The sequence below is a fragment of the Nannospalax galili genome, unplaced genomic scaffold (assembly GCF_000622305.1).
Source record: "Nannospalax galili isolate Female #2095 unplaced genomic scaffold, S.galili_v1.0 scaffold873, whole genome shotgun sequence".
Taxonomy (NCBI): Eukaryota; Metazoa; Chordata; class Mammalia; order Rodentia; family Spalacidae; genus Nannospalax; species Nannospalax galili.
The window spans coordinates 3,117,485-3,135,405 of NW_008334005.1; the positions used below are offsets into that span (position 1 = coordinate 3,117,485).

General features: G+C 39.5%; 1 protein-coding gene and 1 non-coding gene across 4 annotated transcripts; one reads left to right on the plus strand and one right to left on the minus strand.

Annotated features, from left to right (window-relative positions):
* Positions 1-494: 494 nt before the first annotated feature.
* On the minus strand, positions 495-626 carry LOC115069587. The gene has a single exon (XR_003848842.1). It is a non-coding gene; the product is annotated as a small nucleolar RNA SNORA3/SNORA45 family (small nucleolar RNA).
* Positions 627-11,954: 11,328 nt separating this feature from the next.
* Prmt6 (protein arginine methyltransferase 6) lies at positions 11,955-17,270 on the plus strand. 3 transcript variants are annotated; one of them, XM_008828973.3, is made up of 2 exons: positions 11,955-13,443; positions 15,454-17,270. In XM_008828973.3, exon 1 carries the CDS (start codon positions 12,054-12,056, stop codon positions 13,347-13,349), a length of 1,296 nt encoding a protein of 431 aa, XP_008827195.1. In that variant the 5' UTR covers positions 11,955-12,053; the 3' UTR covers positions 13,350-13,443; positions 15,454-17,270. The 3 variants fall into 3 exon arrangements, with proteins under 3 accessions (XP_008827195.1, XP_008827196.1, XP_008827193.1); XM_008828974.3 differs by having other exon boundaries at positions 11,955-13,412; XM_008828971.3 differs by having other exon boundaries at positions 11,956-13,659.
* The last annotated feature ends 651 nt before the right edge of the window (positions 17,271-17,921 follow it).

The window sequence follows — 17,921 nt, forward strand, 5'->3', positions numbered from 1 at the left end:
GTGTGTGTGTTCATGTGGGTGTGTGCACACATACGTGCAAGTAGGTGCAAGTGAACAATGGGGGTCTTCCACAATTCCTTCCATCTTACTTTTTGACACAAGGACTCTTACTGAACCTAGAGCTCATAGATTCTTCTAGACTGGCTGGTGAGCAAGCCTCAGGGATTCTCCTGCCTCTACCTCCCCAGTGCTGGGATTACAGGCACACATCATAAATCCTTGCTTTGACTAGGGCACTTGGGCCTTCATGTTTTTGTAGCAGGCACTTTACCTGCTCCCATCTTGACCCATCTCCCCATTGCTTTTTCAAAAGAATATTAGAAGATAAAGAAGAGGTTCCTGACCTCCACTTTAGGCGATGGCAAAGCAGAGGTGCAGAGATAGTATACCCCACCTCAGTAAAATGATACAGGTAAGTATGTTCTGGTTCTAAATCCCCAATCTCAAATTGTTCATCTTCCCTGACTCCTTATTTATTTATGTTTTTTGGAAGGACATGTTTCTGTTCAGGGCACCAATAGGGGCACTGACTGCTCCCACTGGTGAACCAAGACAAGCCGATCCTCTTCAAGAAATCTAGCATGCCAGGACAAGTAATCATGTCAGAACGTAACTCTAGTCTTGGGCCTATTCTTACTTAGATGCCTTTTATCTATGTACTGCACATATATAGTACGCTATTTCTTGTGTGTTTGACTCCTATATTAATGTGTCAAGTCTCTCCAGAAAAGTGGATGTGTATTATCAACACACAGCGTAGTGCCTGGCTTATTAATAGGACCTCAAGAAACATTTGTTGAATGAAGAAATTGAATGAGTAAGTGAAATTCAATCAAACTAATTTGATATGTCACCAGGACAGCTAATCCCCAAAGGCCATTATTAGAACTGTTGAAGTCCCTTGTCACACACAACTCCTCCAGAGGTAAGGAATCAGAAAAATCAGAAAAAAAAATGTTTTAGTGGGGCAAAAGGGGAGGGATAGAAACCCCCTTTAGTAAATAATGACAATTTGCTATGGAGTTCTGTGTTCAAGTGTGAAGGCAAACACTAAGACTATAGTTAAGTCTTGAATTTGTATTTAATACTTTAAAACTAATAATGGTCTTATCTGAGCTCATTTTTTTGTTTTTTTTTATTTTTGTGATTTTGCTATAGGTATTATTTGGATAATAAAAGATAATATTTTTGTAGAATAATGTGAATTACAATAAATGCTGAAAGAGATTTTAAACAAATGCCACCCTCTGTGAAATGCAATTTGAATTGACAATGGTATAGAATTCTCAACTTTTGCCTGTTCACTTTAATCATTAGTCAATGTTCCTGGATCTTCCCAGATCTATGGAATCAACGTTAATAGGCGAGAGATCATGACATGCTTGTCTATCAAGCTACTTAGGTGCCCAGACAACCCTTGTGTTCACCATTTGTAGAGCACATGAAGTCACAAATCTATCATCTTAATCCACAAGCTTAGAGGACTCCATCCAATATTTCCATTCAGTAGCTTTAACAACTGATAGCAGTGATGTAATCATTACTAGCACGAGAGAAGAAGTGAAAACTGCATAAAGAATAGAATTTATCAGAATGACTGCTAAATAGTTTTACCTAGCTCTAAAGTATGTATTAAATTGAAAACAATGTGTAAAACAGGATTTAGTGGGCTTAGTTCAAGTCTATCTTGCTTTTCTATATTTTTAACTGCTGGGGAGTAATTTCTTAGAGGATTATCTCCATTAAAACCTACCCTCTTATCCTGCTTGCCAGAAATTCTTTCCAAAGTCTATAAGAGCTAATTTTACTTCTTAAGAAGCTGTTAATCAAATAGATATTCAAGTTCACATGTCTAGTGTCCTATCCTAAGCATTGAAACTGAAATCAGGGCTTACAGCACATGCTTTGAGCTGTTAAACATCCATCTAGCCATGTATCTTCATTTTTTAGACTTAAATTCTGTTAGTCTGCCACTTTGTTTCTATTTATTATGTAGCATTTAAATGGTGTCACTTTTGTGTTGTTATAATGGATCATCTCTGTAATCAGTTATGAAGACTATCACTTTGTACCCTTCTATAGTTATTAATTTCAGGATATTTGTTGTATATTTTTAGATGTGGTTGGACACTAGATAATGCAGCACCAAAGGCTTTAATCCAATCCCAAAGCATACAACAAGGATATAAAGCCCACTGACTTTAAAAAATGCATCAACCTTATCTTCCAAAACAAAAGGTAATTCTGTCAGCAAAGACAACCACACTGGAGGCTGTAAACCAGAGTTTAGAACACAAAGAGAGGTTGGGAAGCATACGGTAAATCTGTTTCCTGTCTCCTTGTAGAAAGTCCTCAACTCATTGGACTTAAAGGAGAGGAAGAGGATAATGGGTTCGGTCACCTAAGACTTCCTCCCATGGCCTATATTGACAAAACAAGAAATCCCAAAATAACAACAATAATCGTACTGACATTTCATTGCATATTACAAAGGGTTCATATGCATGAAACTGAAAATTAATTGAAATCTTAATTATGGTCATTACACTAATAATATCCTAAGGCCTATCAATTAGAAAACTAAGCAGAAAACATAACAATGTTCATCAGAAGACTAACAGAATTATTTCTTCAAACCAGCTACAAAATTCAGTACAAATTAAGTGCCTGGAGGAGTGGGTAAGCAAGGTATTTATATAATATAAAAATTGTATTCAATTTTATAAGAATGGCGCTCACTGTTGTTTGAACGTCATGCACACATCTAGAATAAAAGATTTCCAAGTGAATTATAAGCTCTTTTCATGTGAGTTCCTTAGAATGAAAACTGGGTGTTCTTAATAAAAAATTCTACAGTCTGAAATTCTTCAAATCTAGAAATTTTGAATACCAATATGATGCCACAGGTGCAAAGCTTTTTACCAGAAAACTTTGTTTCAGGCACAGAATTTAAAAAACAATGCACAATTAATTTTAGTCTACATGTATAAGGATTATATGAACATAAGTAAATGTTATGCTTATAGTCAGATCCTGTCCTGACTATAAGAAATTTGGGGCACAAATGGATGTGATACTGCTCATCATTACCTTTAATAACCCACTAGCAAAATGAGTGTTCCTGTTCCCATGATGCTCTGCTGATCTGAACACCTTAGCTCCATAGGCAAGGATGTTGCCATCAAGACTTTGAGCTCCTCATTTCCTCTGAGTCAACAAGGAAGAAGAGCATTTCAGTGCTGGATGGGGTGATCACTGTAACCTTACCAAATAAAAATCAGACTACTACTTCACAATGAACTGCAGGTTTCTCAAGGCATCTCTTGGTATTAGCATACTCTGTGAATGAAGTCAGTCAGCCAGGGAAATGAGAACAATTCAGTCCAGGCAGGTTTATGAATGGCTCAGATCCTGTAGGAACAAAAGTTTAAGTCATTGCACTAGACAAAGTGCCATTGATGGCTGAAGTAGTTGCTGAAGGCAAACAATACAGAATGCATATCAGAGGAGCATTCACAAATACCAGCTATGACCTTCTGACTGATTGTAGAAGCACAGACTGCAGCTATCAAGTGTATGTCTGTTGCATTTTATTAACAATACATTTTTGTGTGCGCATCCATATTTTATTGGAAACATTTGTTATCATTCTTCTGATGCTTTTATCATGCAAGATACAATATATTGACTTTATATTCATATTTAAGTATGATTAATTTTATATCATACTATTTAGGTTGTGGAACAATCAGAAGGAGAGTAAACAACACCCAAGGAGTTTTGTCTCCTATTCTGGTTGTATTTAAGGATAGATATGTCATGTTAAGTGGACCTATTACCTTGTTATTGCTTTTATTTGGGGGTTAGTTACCCTTTATGGAAATTCTTAAGGGTCAAGTTGGCAAAGGGCAGATTTGCAACGACTTTTTAAGTGTCTATTTATCTTGGTTAAGGTATACCCAGGGAGCTAGAAATGCATCATCTCTGGCTGTGTCTATGAAAAGTGTTTCCTGAGATGATTGACATGTGAGTCAGTAGACTGGATGGGATAGATCCAGCCCCAGTATGGACAAGTACCAACCAGTCAGCTGGAAACCTAGATAGAACAAAACAAAAGGTTTGGTTTTCTTTCTGCAGGAGGTAGCACACTTTCCTCATCTTGCCTGTGGACATCAGAGCCTAAATTCTCTAACCTTGAGGCCCCAGGACATACTCCAGTAGTACCTTAAGTTCACTTAGACCAACAGTACCCTAAGTTCTCAGATTTATTGCCTCAGACTGAGAATGAAACTCCCAGCTTGCCTGTTCCTGAGGTTTGTGAACTTCTGGTATCAAGATTCTTGGGCTCCAACTTACCAACAACCTATTAGAGGACTTCTCAGCCTCTAAAAGCATGTGATCCAATTGCCCTAATAGGTGCCTACTCATCCTTCCATCCATCCATCCATACATGCATCCAGGTGCTCTTTTGAGTTAAGAGAGGGTCATCTGATTATACAATCCATAAGTTAAAAGCATCATACTTAAAATACATATTTAATACACCTAATCTACCTAATACCTTACCTTAGGAACATAATACAGTGGAACATTGCTGTTTCCTTTCATGACATAGCTGGCTAAGAGCTAATAGTGGCTGCTCTTGCCTAGCATCTCAAGAGAACTCACACTGCACCTCAGTAGCCAAGGAAAACATCAAAATCCAAAATTTGAAGTATAGTTTCTACTGAACAAGTATTGCTTTCACATCACCATAAAGCTGAAAAATCATAAATCAAATCATCACAAGTTAGATACATATGTATACCCTATAGTTCTATCTTTTCAGAAAACTCTCAGAAGTACAAGATAGTCCCTAAAATATAAAGTCTATAGGTGTAGAGATTTTTGTTCATTGTGTTTACTCCTATACTTTTGGAGGCTATGGAATATCAGATGTTTAGTAAATGTTTGTGAGTGAATTATGCACATAAAACATTTAGGCAATGCCTAGCACAGAGAAAACACCCAACTAACATATAATATTTTAACATAATCAAGTTATTTATGCAAAATAGAAATGTTAAAAGTTAAAAGAACTATAAAGTAAAAAATTCCGTAAAGTATCAAAAAGAAAAAAATACCAAGAAAAATTCTTAGCAGGAGCAATGACATCCATCTGAGAGCATCTGGACAACAGAAGCATGGTTAATTAGACTATGGCATTTTTATGATGTAAAATAAAACAAAGCATGATAGGAAGTTTTGTTTTAGATAATCACATGGATAAATCACACAACTATAATGACAAGGAAAAGACATAAGGCACAAGAGGAAATACACTGCATGGTTCCATGTATATAAAGTTCAAAAACCAGGTCACTGAATCTGTTATGGTGGTCCAGGGATGCTTACCATTGGGAAAGAAGAAAAATTTAGGATTGGAAGAACAGAATGAAGATACTGATGCTGGCAATGTTTCCTCTGGACCTGGTCTTGGCTCTCTAATAATAACTCATTCTGCACGTAGCTTTGCATTAATCAGCTTTGGTTTTGCTATGGTGGCAATGCCAATATCCCAGTTCTCACAACAGTGAACGTTTTTCTGTGCCTTGCTTCTATTACTAGAGAGTTGTGGCCTATTATGTTCTCCTGCATTAACTTGACCGCAGCTGTCTGGCTTCATTCCAGGAGTCTTCAGTTCTGGGACCCAAGCTAGAAAATTAGCCATTATTGGAGGGCATGAATTCTACATTCTAAGTGTTCAGAAATTCAAAGATAACAGGGCAAACTGAGGTGCTGGCTGCATAACAGATCTCTGGTCATATGTGTAGCATAGCTTATTCAAAACTTAGTTTGATTTTCATATCTTTGGTCCATTTGTTTCCACATGCCATAAGCCACACCCATATTTCTCTGATACATACTTTGTGCAGATCCTTTGAGCTTATTCTCATCCCCTAGGAACACAGTGTCAGTCACTTTACCCTGAGTCATTTTCTCCAGATGAATATTTATTTTACAGATGCAAATGAGGTCCCACATCAGTTGATTCTGGGTTAACCAAAAGTAACATTATCCTTAGGTGAGGGGAGGCTGATTTGAACTAGGTCCCCTGTGAGATCAGAAAGCCTCTCTAGGTGACCTTGAAGAAATAGCTGGCCATTCTGAGGAAACTCGAGGTGAGTGCCACATTGGGGGAGGGGTGACCAACAGGAGAAGGAAGAATATGCAGGACACACATGCTGTTGTTCCCATTTCACAGTACAGATGAAAGGGAAACCTCAGACATACAACTTCAAGGAACTGAATTCTGCCAAAAATCACATGCGATCAGGAGAAAATCATCTGCTTCAGGAATCAAGGTCAACACCCCATCTGCACCCTTCCAGAGGATTATTCTTATTCTGTGTCTCAGTTCCTGATATCTATGTACTGTTGGTGGTGGTAGAGGTTTTAAGCTGCTAAATGTGTAGTAGTATATTACATAGCAATATAACACACACACACACACACACACACACACACACACACAAACGTTTAGATGGCCTCATACCAGTTCTGGTACTTTTCAAATTATCTAGGTGGTGGTTCTCAAATTTCAATGTGTATTAAAGCACTGAGAGGCCTGTTGAAAGACAGGAGCCCCAGTCTGGAGGTTGTGCCTCATTAGCACTAGATTATGATGTTGCTATTATTGGTCTACACAATGTGCAGCACACATTGAGAACCACTGGTTCATCACTGTTACAATTCTCTTTTTTCTCAGAACTGTAGACAGAACCCAGTGCCTTTTATGTGGCAAGCAAGCACTCTACCACTGAGCCCAATGATTATGTTTAGCCTCTTAATATGTCCTCAGCAACAAACTATAATACTATGAGAACATAAACTTCTGATAGAAAGTAATGTTTCTCTTCTTTCATATTAAAGATTTTCATAAGAGAAAGATCTCATTAAATGATATTCACTCGTCTTAATACCTGATTTTCATTAAACTGCCTCATCCTTATTATGCCTGGGGCTACTGAGCACATGCTTATTTCCACACAGGCACAGGCACATTACTTTACCCCATACCATAATTTACATTCTCATTTTCTCTACGATTTCCATTACAGCAGTCTGATTTATAATAGAAATTGTAAGAATGTCTTATCCAATATGTGCACTTGAAATTGTTAAAACGTAATATTCTTTACTCTAAAAGATCAATAAATATGGACTAAATTGATAATTATGGAGTAAGTTCATAATATCTGTTGTTACTACCTGAATAAAAGTCAATAAAACATTTTTAAATGAATTACATCCACCTGTAATAACATCATTGGAGAGTTATGAAGTTGTTATTCGTCTGTTTTATTAATGAATTTAATAGTTGGGCCAACACACCATAGATTTAAAGGACACTATATACATCAAGAGTATAATATATACTTACAGTTTTATGTTTGATTTGTTTAAACACAAAAATCACCAACTTTTGATATTATTTCTACAGTGGATTTTCTTTTTCTTGACAAAAGTGCCTCTTTCTATGCTGGAAGCTTCATAGTAACCACCAAATGACAGCGGATTGCATCTCTTAATGAATATTCACGTCAAAGCAATGTTTGTAACATTTTTCATGTCATTGCTTTTTACCCTTCTTCAACACACACTTTGAGAATTACAGTGAATTCTTGAAATCTTGTAGGAAATCTCTCCAATCTATATAGTGGTCTTTTAATGCTTTTTAAAACTAAAAGTCTTCAAATTAAAAAGAAATCAAAAACAAGCATTTATGGGAGTAAACCACATCAGAAAGTCCAAGATTTTATCCAATTTTCTTAACATTTAAGCAGAATAATAATTTTCAAGTAAGAAAGCACAGAACACTAACAATAAAATACAAGCTCCTTAAGCAGAAGTAAGGACTTTTGTCCTTTCACTCATTAGGATGTTCCCTAATTTTAAAATAGTATTTGATGCAGAGTAGACAGAATGTCTGCTGAATAAATGGGTGGCTAAACTAATTAATGAGTGTGTGTGACACAGAAAATTGATAAAGATTCTCCCAGTCACATAAAACAGAGCTATGCTCCTGTGATTTCATACAGTATGAAACGTGGAAACAGTTCAGATTCCAACACAGTGCACTGAGTTTCAGTGTAAAAGTAAAAAATGAAAAATCTTGGTTTTTAAATGGCTACAATATGGCACGGTGAACTCAGATATGTAAAAGCTCTAAAGCAATGCACAAACGTATTCTAGTGCTGCAGACTGGTTGCAACGTCTACAAACACATAATGTTAGCGTATCATCTAATCATATGAAGGTGAGGATAAATGAATACCAACCGCAAAGTGAAGTTGTGACAACAGACTGTTGACAGTTTTTAACTCTAACCTGAAACAAAAAACATACAGACAGTATACTCAACTACGACAGGTTTTGTGAAACAATATGTATCCTTTCTCATTTAATACTTTCAATGTTTTCTAATCTAGTCCATATTTCTTAAAATTGTATTTATTTATATTTTATGTGCATGCATGTTTTGCCTGCATGTATGGAAGTGGACCACATGCTTGCAAACCCAAGGAGGCCGGAAGAGGGTTCTGGATCCCCAAGAACTAGAGTTATGAACAGTTATTAGTTACCATGTGGGTGTTGGGACCCAAACCTGGGTCCTCTATAAGAGCAGCCAGTGCTCTTAACTGCTGAGCCATCTCTCCAGCTCCCTATTTCATCTTTATTTAACTGCTGTTCAAAGTGTGTTATTTCAAGATCCATTTGTTTGAAAAACATTGGGTTTGAGGACTCAGCAGATATGATGGGTAGACCACTGAAATGGAAACTCAGAAAAGCTCCAGCATCCTCCCTGCTGAGGTGGCAATCCCTTTCCTGCTCCAAACCACTGTGTGTGGATTTCCCATCTATATCAAGCCACGGCATAGGAAGGGGGAGTGCTCAGGCCTTTTCTTCTCATTTCTGGGTATGTTTTGGCCTTATCATCATTCTCTCTACAGTAGATGAATAAAATGAAACTACTCTCATTTCTGAAAATATACTGAATTCCATCTGTACTTGAATTTATCTGAGTCTGCCAGAGACACATCATCACAGTTAACAAAACTCATTCTTCATGTAGATAAAAATATGATTGTGAGAGTTGGAGAGAGGGCTCGGCAGTTAAGAGCACTGGCTGTCCTTGCAGAGGACCCTGTTCGGTTCCCATCACCCACATGGCAGGTATCAATGATCTGTAACTCCAACGCCCTCTTCTGCATCTCTGGGTGTTGCATAACAAGGGTGCACTTATACACATGCAGGCAAAACACTCATACACATAAAAAATATTTTTTAAAAAATATGATTTTGAATCCACAATCGTTCCTTCAAGATCTTTTCAGGGGCCAAACTTTGATCTAGGGCTAGGGATTACAACAGAAGTCCTAGGGGTCAGGAATTTATGTTGTTTAGAAAACCAACAACATAATTAAATATGTAGAAACAATCAGAAAAGTTATGAAGGGGCCAGGTGTGTTGGTACAAGCCTTTAATCACAGAGGCAGCTAATCTTTGTGAGATCAAGGCCAGCCTGTCTTACATAGCAAGTTTTCCAGCTGGGGCTACAGGAAAACCCTGTCTCAAAAAGACAAACAACGAAAAAAAGCTATGAAGGAAAATGCCAACATCTATGATTGGAAAATATTTCAAGTAGCCAAGGAAGGCCATTGTCTTTCAAGCTATTGATGTGAAATACTGAAGAGAAAATTTATTTTCCAGGCATTTGACATATAAAAGTGATTCAGGAAAGATTTGTCATTGGCGGGCCAGCATATCTCCAGCCCTTTGAGAATTTGGGAACACTGGTACAGGATGAGAGATAGGCAACTACTTGAAGTTACTTGATTATCTCAGTAAATGGAATGGGAAATTCCTCAAATGACATGATCTTACTCAGATTTTTGTAAAGCTCCTGCCTAATGCTGTGTTTAGAAGGTATTAAATTAGATAGGGGTGTAGCTAGAAGCAGTGAGATTCCTTAGAGAGCTGTTTTCTAGGCAAGAAAGATATTTTTCTTGGTATCTAGAATAGGGTGTTGCCACTGAAAATGGAGAAAGTACAGACAAGACAACAAAATTTCTGTTCAGAATTTTTTTTTCTGGTCTTTTTGAGACAGGGTCTCCCTGTAGCCTCAGCTGTCCTAGAACTCACTATGCAGACCAGGCTGGCCTTGAACTCACAGAGATCCGCCTGCTTCTGCCTCCAGAGTGCTGGGATTAAAGACGTGCACCACCACGCCCGGCTAGAATTTTTTAAAGAAACCATAGAGTGAATTGAAAATTGGGTTAACAGTAAACACATTCTGGGGCTTAGTGGGTAAAAGCATTTGCTGCCAAGCCTAATGATCTGAGTCGGATGCCCAGGTCCCACCTGATGAAAAGACAGCACTAGCTCCTGCAAGGTGTCCAGCGATTTCCACCAGCATGCCTGGGTGGGTTTGTACAAAAATAAATAAGTAGATAAATAATAAATAGATAAAATTTTCAAAAACAGTGAACATATTCAAAAGAGAAAATGATATTTTTTAGAAAGAATGAAGGAGGTATACACTAAGCAAAAGGCCCAAAGTTTCAGGTTAAATTCTCATATTTACAACACTAATCTGAAAATTTTTCAATCCAAGGTGGTTGAACCCAGGCAATTGCAAAAAACAAAAACTTTATCCAATGAAAATAATGAGGTAAGATTTAACTAAAATAAGTTCAATGAGGAACAGCAATAACACTTGGTTGTACATTAGAATTCCCTGGGGTGCTTTTAAAAACTAGATACCTAAGTTCCCCTGAGTGAGGCTGATTTAATTGGACTGAGGTGGACTCAGGCATGGGTATTTCTTTAAAGCTCCTTGGAGGATTTTCATGAGCAGTCAGGACTGAGAGCCTTGAGTTACCAGAACAGCTGAGGATGGCCAGTCAATAAACCTATTTCATTAATGACACATTAATAGAGACAACTGGTAAAGGGGTATACCACCAAGAAGTATAGTGAGTGGTTCAACATAAGTATTTTAACACAAGAAAATAAAATCTCATTTCCTTTAGTGATTAATTTTTGAGCTTTAAAAGATGCTTTTGTTATTAGGAAAACATTTAAATATACAGCACACATTTTTAAATAATTTTATTTCCATTATGAACAATGAGAAGAGATTGACAGTTGATGGTTGATTGACAGAAAATCTTTAAGAAATAAGTACCAATCTTGCCTTTACAAGGGGATACACAAGGGGAGGAGATATGAACCACATTGAAAGAGTAATCAAAGAAGATGTAGGATTCCATCATTTCTTCAAGGAAAAAATATGTATTTGTGTGTGTGTGTGTGTGTGTGTGTGTGTGTGTGTGTGTGTACGCATGGTGTATGTAAATTGATTACCAGATACACTGGTAATACATTTGAAGATATCACACCACTGATGTTAATTGTTCTGTAGTTTGCACTTTCAAAGATTTAACTCTTGACTGACCATAAAATTTTCAGAGTTGAACCCAGGGTCAAACAACTATTCTCCGGAAATAAGAGACTGGAAACACAAATCTTCTATTACTACCAGCACGATGCCTGTTCCTTGTGTGTGAGAGTGTCATTGAAAGCCAGAGTAGTTCTACTATTTGGCCTAAACTATTCAGTTCTTTGGGGATCACGTTAGACTCATAAACCAGATTTTTCGTGGTTAGGTTTTTTTCACTTTGCCCCATTTACACATTCTATGTATCCTAACTCCAATGAAAACTGCATGTAAAGCAATTTATAAATAGCCACCTCCTGAGAGTTTTGGTGAGTTACAACTGTCCAGGGAAGCAATGTGGGCTGTGCCACCATAATTCAATAAGGGGGGAAAAAAAAAAAAAAAAGCCTGTAAGTCAAGCATACATCCACAGGGGGATTAGGTGGATTTCTAGTGTGGTTGTCTGCCTCAGTGATGGGGGGGCGGGGGAGCCAGAGACCGAACGCCTGAGGAAGGAGCAAGAACTGCAGGGATCACTGCACAGTGATGTGGTGGTGTGAAACGAGTTGTTATGGAACTAGAGGCGCAAAACAAAAGCCTGAGCCCTGTAGTCCAAGGAGACGCCGCTCGCAGGAGGTGGGAAGAGACAATGCGAACTACAAGTCCCAGCAGCCCCCGGCACCGGCGACCGCACGGCGGACCGCGCAACGGCTGCTGGGAGGCGGCTGCAGCGGCCAAGATGTCGCAGACCAAGAGAAGAAAGCTCGAGTCGGGGGGCGGCGGCGCAGGCGGGGAGGGATCCGAGGAGGAAGATGGCGGGGAGCAGGAGGCGGCCCCGCAGCGACCCCGCAGGACTAAGCGCGAGCGAGACCAGCTGTACTACGAGTGCTACTCGGACGTGTCGGTCCACGAGGAGATGATCGCTGACCGCGTCCGCACCGACGCCTACCGCCTGGGCATCCTGCGGAACTGGGCAGCGCTACGAGGCAAGACGGTGCTGGACGTGGGTGCGGGCACCGGCATTCTGAGCATCTTCTGCGCCCAAGCCGGCGCCCGGCGTGTGTACGCCGTGGAGGCCAGCGCCATCTGGCAACAGGCCCGGGAGGTGGTGCGACTCAACGGGCTGGAGGACCGCGTGCATGTCCTGCCGGGCCCCGTGGAGACGGTGGAGCTGCCGGAGCAGGTGGACGCCATCGTGAGCGAGTGGATGGGCTACGGACTTCTGCATGAGTCCATGCTGAGCTCGGTGCTGCACGCGCGGACCAAGTGGCTGAAGGAGGGCGGCCTCCTCCTTCCGGCTTCCGCCGAGCTTTTCGTCGCCCCGATCAGCGACCAGATGCTTGAATGGCGACTGGGTTTCTGGAGCCAAGTGAAGCAGCACTATGGCGTGGACATGAGCTGCCTGGAGGGCTTCGCCACGCGCTGCCTCATGGGCCACTCGGAGATCGTGGTGCAGGGTTTGTCCGGCGAGGACGTGCTGGCCCGACCTCAGCGCTTTGCTCAGCTTGAGCTGGCCCGAGCCGGCCTAGAGCGGGAGCTGGAGGCGGGGGTGGGCGGGTGCTTCCGCTGCAGCTGCTATGGCTCTGCGCCTCTGCACGGTTTTGCCATCTGGTTCCAGGTGACCTTCCCCGGAGGGGACTCGGAGAAACCCCTGGTGCTGTCTACCTCGCCTTTTCACCCGGCCACGCACTGGAAGCAGGCGCTGCTCTATCTGAACGAGCCGGTGCCGGTGGAACAAGACACGGACGTTTCCGGAGAGATCACTCTGCTGCCCTCCCGGGACAACCCCCGGCGGCTGCGCGTACTGCTGCGCTACAAAGTGGGGGACCAGGAGGAAAAGACCAAAGACTTTGCCATGGAGGACTGAGCGTTGCTTTTTCGCGCATCCACCTCCCAAAGCAGCCTGGCCTGCGTGGGAGAGGCTAGGGAGGTCAGAAGAGAAAGGGAGATCCCGTGTGCAAGTAGGGGGCCATAGCTCTGTCTCTTTCGCCTCGTGGCTCCCGGGGTGGAGAGTGAGAGGAGGTGCTTCTAGCATTGCTTATTTAAAACGTGATCCTCTGCAACCAAGGACAGATGCAGCGTGCTTATTAATGGGCTTTTAAGCCTGGAAAGCATATAGTATCAAGCACTTGTATTTCCATTTATTTTTTTTTCACTGTGGGAGAGGGGATGAAAATGTGAGTTTATAACTGATACCTCACCCCTTATCTAAATCTGAAACTGGGAGAAAGGTAAAAGGTTCAGCTAGAAAGAATCAAGACGAGTTAAATTTGTCTTGACAGATTCTGAATTCTCTCCATTCCTAGATGCCTGTATGCTGTGGTACCCGTGCCTCTTTGTTTTCTAAATAAAGTTCACTGTTCCTAAGCAATTGGAACAGATGAGGAAGTAGTTTAAATAGCCCTCTTCCCTTTACTCTTAATCCAGGGGGTGCTAAACTCGATTGAACACTGTAGTCCTCTAAGTGAAATGGACATGACCTGATTGTTCAGCCTGCCCAGGCAATTCTAAACGTAACAGGAGAAAGAGTCTGAAAGTGAAATAGTGTGGGAAACTTGTTTTTGCTTTTAAGACTGAGCCACTTTTTTCCCCATTTATGTTCTATAATAAATATGTGTGTGATTTTTGTGAATCAGTCTGATACACTCATTCCTGAACCTAACTCAAAGACTTACTTTTTGCCGTGAGCTTTATTTAAAGTCATTTGGAAGGACCATGAACTTGCCCTGCTTAGTTCTAATAAAAGTTCCTTTTAGCTCAGCCAAATGTGAACATTGTGAGTTTGGGAAAATTGCTTGTAACAAAGTATGAGTCATGTTATCACATTTATTTCCCTGATGTTTTTTTCCCTCATCTCTATGGCAAATAAAACATTGTCATTCTCACGGATTTTATAGTTGAAGTATTAAAAAAGTTTCATAGACCATCTCTGAGTTATAGTGCTCTTGCCTTTCTGATAGTGTTCTTGAGTGTTCCGACCCCTTCAGAGCTTCAGGATAACCCAAATTTTGCTTAATACCTGAATACTACTAGCCCTGAAAAGGCCTACTAGAAAGCAAGTGTGAAAAACTGCTGTTCCTAAGTACTCACATTTTAGTTTTTGTGACCTTGCTGCTGGTTTTGGCATTTTTATTCATTTTATATTAACTAAGGTATTAGAACTAGTTTGTTGAGACTCTAACATTTGAGATCTATTTTGAAGGAAAACATGTAAAATCAGTTTTACAAGATCAGCAAGTGGTACAACAAACTCACCATTTTGATGTCAAAATAATATAGACATACTTGGTTTAGAGGTTTAAATGTAGCTCCTTTAGAACCATCTGTATTTTAATCAAACTTACTTAGAGTAGATTTCTGGTGATTTTGTTTGTTTAACCTTGCTCTAGCAGTCCCTTTAGGAAATGAAACTATGGAATTCCATTTGCAAATTTTGTAAATGTAAGCACTAAAGAGTTCTTAAAACAGCAACAAAAAGACAGGAAGGAAAACCCAATTAAAGCTTGGGAAAGTGTAAGAGATGAGGTGTTTCAGGAGCAAGCAAAATAAGTTTCAAAATTCTTATGACCTTTTATCCAAAGAAAAATAAATTTGAAAAATACAGCTGCTAAAGCAATCACTAAAAGCAGCAAGCATGGTGTAAGGCTGAAGAGCCGGGTCCCTGGAGCCAGACAATCCAAAGCACTAGCATTCTGTGGCCTTGGGCAAACTAGCCTTTTATTTATTTATTTTATTTCCCCTTTCAAAGCTGTCATGCAGAATGGAGATAACAATAGTTCCTACTCCCTACTCCATAGGCAACTGAGGATGCATCAGATTAATACAGGTCACCACATAGTACCTAATACAGAATAAGCTCCCAGCAACTCCACACCACTATAATTGTGTAAAAGTAGAGGAACCTCAAACAAGTAGGATATACCCAAAATGTTAGAGGATAAATATTTAACTTTTTTTTTTCTTTTGAACAGATGCTGTGAATAAGGAGCAGTATATGCCACTGGGTACCCAAGGATCCAAAGGACCACCACAGTCTTTAGGATGAAGTCACTTCGGAAGGATGAAAAGTGTGGGAGATGTATCAGCACCCAAGTACTATCCAATATGTTTATGTGGACTGGGATTAGGAGCCATTAGGGCCACAGGCAGGGATTACCAGACCCAAAATAGAGAACATAATAAAGTTCTACCTGTGTCCCCCATAGTTTACATTTATTTAGCCCTGTAAGATTTTCCAAATTTTTTCTTTTGATTCATTGGACCAGTAAATATTTTACTGAAATTATGTTCTAACAATCATCGTGATGGGTATTTGGAATACAAATCAAAAAAATGTAAACTGTCCTCTAAAACTGTTTGTGTGTGTGTGTGTGTGTATTTGGTCTTTTTGAGACGGGGTCTCCCTGTAGCCACAGCTAGCCTGGAACTCATTAGACTAATCTCACCTCCCATCTCACAGAGATTCATCCACCTCTGCCTCCAGAGTGCTGGGATTAAAGTCATGTGTACACGTGGCTTACATATATAATCCTTACTTGTTTGTTTTTTATTTCTTTGTGAGACAAGGTCTCATGAAATGTACTATGGCCTGGGACTCAGTGTGTAGCTAAGGATGACCTTGAACTCCTGATTCTCCTGCCTCCACCTCCCAAGTGCCAGGATTACAGCTCTTAAGCTGCCATGCATAGCACATATCTAATTACTTAACAGTTAAATCTTAAACACAACACTTTCACTTCCTAAACCCAAAGAAATTGACTTTTTCCTGCCTACTTCAATTAAAAACAGAAAAGCATATACCACTGGGATGGTAACAGTTTTATTATTTGATGAAAAATTAAGGAAAAGTCTTTAGTCCTAGAAAGTCTCATTCATGGGAGATCCTCTTAAACCCAGAAAAAAAATCACCTTCGGTACAGAGGATTTTGAGTTTGACATAGTAAGCAATCATTGGAACAGCTCTAAATTCATTATTCTAACAGTTAATAAGATGTGGCACTCTCTGAGTTCCCCAGAAAACTGAATCCATGGCACAGCAAAGGCCACTTAACTCCTTGTCGTTCTGGCCATAGCTACTTGATTCTGGAGAACAGAAAGGCAGCTGCTGAATCTGAAACATACTGACAATGCAAGTTCAAGGAGGTATAGGTAAAAGGCACCTGCAGGAACAACTGCCTAACATTTTGTGTACCGCTAGCCCTGTTGTTAATCTACATTCTACACAACCCAGTGCTAAGGAATTTTGGGACGCATTGAGTAACAGAGGTCCCCCTCCCATGTGTGAATCTTTGTACATGTTTATCCACTTATTGATTTCATTATTAACAACTACATAATACTTAAGCAGTGTGATAAATAAATGCATCTTTCCCCAAAGAACTAGGGACTATAGGGAAAATAAAATTCCACCAGTAATTTGTATGCATTTTTATGCCTGAAAACAGTTCATTTCCAACTTTTGATTCTGCTGCTGCAAGATTGAGAAGGCAACTATCTTAAACTTATCCCAACAGCAAAAATAATGTTTATATCATCAGATAGATTATGAAGTCCTGGAAAACTTCCCTGTCTGATAATCTAAAATTAGTATCTTCCAAATGCTTTGCTTCATAATAGGCCAGCGATTTAGTATATGATTCTCCTTAGCTACTAAAAATACATCAGATCTATGCTTCACTTGTGGGATTGTTTTTTGTTTTTCTTTTCAGCTTTACATTTGATCTCATTTCTATGCTCCAGTTTGTTTCTGATTTATCAGCTCTTGTAATAAATACATGTTTTATTGAAATCTGAGTAACCTGTTCTTATTCTTTTGGGCATTAAATTATTTTTGGAAGTCAGGAATGTGACTCAGTAGTTGAATACCTGCCTAGCCCATACAAAACCCACAATTTGAGACTAAGTACTGCAATAAACAAAATACCTGGAGAAATTCTGAAGATGAAGAGTTTAGATAAAAGACTAGACTACTCTTAACATGATCGCTTTATTTCCAATAAAGTGTGGTTGTCTGAGATTTTTCAGTTGGATTGTTAGCTAGTTTAATCCCATTCTTTTAACTAATTTTACAGGATTTTACATTTTAAAGAACCAAGATTTCCAAAAATGTGAAAGTTGAGACATAGATGATCAAGGAAATCTTGACTATTCTGCTCTTTTTCCTAAGCCCAGACCAGACCCTGATAAATCTTAATAGTAGGAAGAGTTAGTGATTTCTAAATATTTTCCAAAATCCCCCAGAACAGTTTAATGGCAAGGATATGATACAATTAGTCTACCTAAAATATATTTGTAGGAAAAGACATTGGGAATAAAAACAACTTCTTGAACATGATTAAACACCAAAAGGATTTTTACAAAAATTAGGACATGCCCAGTAACCTTGTAATTGTAATCTTTTGGAACATTTTATACTTAAATTCATTATCATAATAACTGC